General features: G+C 37.7%; 1 protein-coding gene across 2 annotated transcripts; it reads left to right on the top strand.

Moving 5' to 3' along the window:
- The first annotated feature begins 216 nt into the window (after window positions 1–216).
- On the top strand, window positions 217–1,684 carry LOC145063580 (uncharacterized). Of its 2 annotated transcripts, none has more exons than XM_079011174.1 (6): window positions 217–373; window positions 489–615; window positions 733–830; window positions 938–1,037; window positions 1,135–1,317; window positions 1,421–1,684. In XM_079011174.1, the coding sequence occupies exons 2-6, from the start codon at window positions 559–561 to the stop codon at window positions 1,541–1,543; spliced, it is 561 nt and encodes a 186-aa protein (XP_078867300.1). In that variant the 5' UTR covers window positions 217–373; window positions 489–558; the 3' UTR covers window positions 1,544–1,684. The 2 variants fall into 2 exon arrangements, with proteins under 2 accessions (XP_078867300.1, XP_078867301.1); XM_079011175.1 differs by having other exon boundaries at window positions 221–395.
- The last annotated feature ends 264 nt before the right edge of the window (window positions 1,685–1,948 follow it).

The following is a 1,948-nucleotide window of genomic DNA, read 5'->3' as shown; positions in this document are numbered from 1 at the left end:
GCTACACTACATCTCACGTCACGCCCTTAATGCACACCATGGCACGTCTTTTAAAACCATGGTATGATTCATATTCGCCTAATGGCCTCTGGTTTAGGTTTTATAATTAAATAGGCCTAAAGGGCTAAAACGATCATGGGTGTTGGGCCATCGGCCCAAATTTTGTTCAAATATATGGACCTGTTAGAAAAATCAAAATTCGACGACGTCGTATCGCTTTTCATCTGGCTTTTGTCCGACTGCAGTGATTACTCAACTCCTACTCGGAGACTTTCCTCTTTGGCTCTCTCGTCCTGCAATAGCAATTCGTCACAACCAGAGATCGGCGGTGGAAGTGGTTGAAGTTGAATATCTCCGGCGCTATCCAATCCAGGTACATGCTCGCATTTCCTGTAGTAAGTTTATGACCCAATTTAGTATTTCATCCGAAACTAGGTCTCATTTTTGTTCGATCGGGAAATTATAGATGTTAAACTTCATTATTATAGGCTCCAAGATTGAATATAGGGTGACCTGCTATCCGTGTTCAATAGCTAACCAACAAATCGTATACCTCCGATGGCTCCTGCCGTTCCAAGATCCGGTGACGCTATTTTCGCCAACGTCGAGCGCGTGGTAATTTTTCTGTCTATGAAGTTACGATTCTGGTTCCGAAACTGAATTTTTTTTTCGATCTGGAAATTACGAGAATTTTATCGTAATTTGTGGGTTTTGAATTTTGATCGTTCGCAGAACGCCGAGCTGTTCACTCTGACATATGGAGCGATCGTGCGACAATTGCTTACAGATCTGGAGGAGGTTGAGGAAGTCAATAAGCAGCTCGATCAAATGTATCTATATTCTTCTATAAAATTCTTTTCGCTTACAACTTCATACATCTACGCAGCTTCTGTATTCTTCTTCTGCTATACTCATTGATCTTTTGTTCTATGATCAGGGGTTACAATATTGGAATCCGGCTAATTGATGAGTTTCTTGCAAAATCTAATGTCACAAGATGTGTTGATTTTAGGGAGACAGCTGAAGTCATAGCAAAGGTTCACACTTAAAATCTTCTCTCGTTGCCATTGATGATGGATGATCTATCAACAATCTTAGACGCTCTTTGTGTTCTTGCTCTATGATTCCAAACAGGTTGGCTTCAAAATGTTCTTAGGGGTCACTGCATCTGTGACAAACTGGGATAATGAAGGAACTTGTTGCAGTCTCATTTTGGAAGATAATCCACTTGTGGATTTTGTTGAGCTTCCAGATAATTGTCAAGGTTTATATTACTGCAACATCTTAAGTGGAGTTGTCAGGGGAGCCCTAGAGATGGTATGTGACTCTATGTTCTAATAACCAAATTCCTGAAATACCCTTTTCACATTCAGATTAAAGCAAGTTTCATTGACTTAAAAATATTTTCCCACATGTTTAGGTGTCAATGAAGACTGAAATCACATGGATTAGGGATATGCTTAGAGGAGATGATGCATTTGAGTTACAAGTGAAGCTTCTTAAACAAGTTCCAGAGGAGTATCCATACAAAGATGATGAGTAGTGTGTTTTTCTTGAATCTTTATTTATGTATATACAGTATGATTTTTGCATTCTTGTTTTCGTCTGTGATAATAGAACTTGTTTGGTCTTACTCCCCTTATTAAACTAGAATGTTTTATGACATTAATCCTGTTTTCTTTTATTTGTCATCTTTGCATTATTCCACAATCGATGCCTCTTCATTTCCTCCAAAATTTACACAGATGCTTTGCAATTGTAACACCGTGTATAACGGAAGATATCAACAAACAAAAACTTTAAATATTACCTTTATAATCACAAAAGAAGCAAGTGGAAATTTCCTAATTACATCATTAAAAAGTCATCTAGTGTTAAAGTGTTACATACAAGTTACATAATCGAATAGATAGACATTGAAGTGATTATTCCCAAAAGTGAACAATTG

Source organism: Lactuca serriola, chromosome 7, assembly GCF_051521515.1.
Source record: "Lactuca serriola cultivar US96UC23 chromosome 7, Lser_US96UC23_V15, whole genome shotgun sequence".
In the NCBI taxonomy this organism is placed as follows: Eukaryota; Viridiplantae; Streptophyta; class Magnoliopsida; order Asterales; family Asteraceae; genus Lactuca; species Lactuca serriola.
Note: the sequence above shows the minus strand (reverse complement) of the source record. Positions and strands in the feature narration are given on the sequence as shown.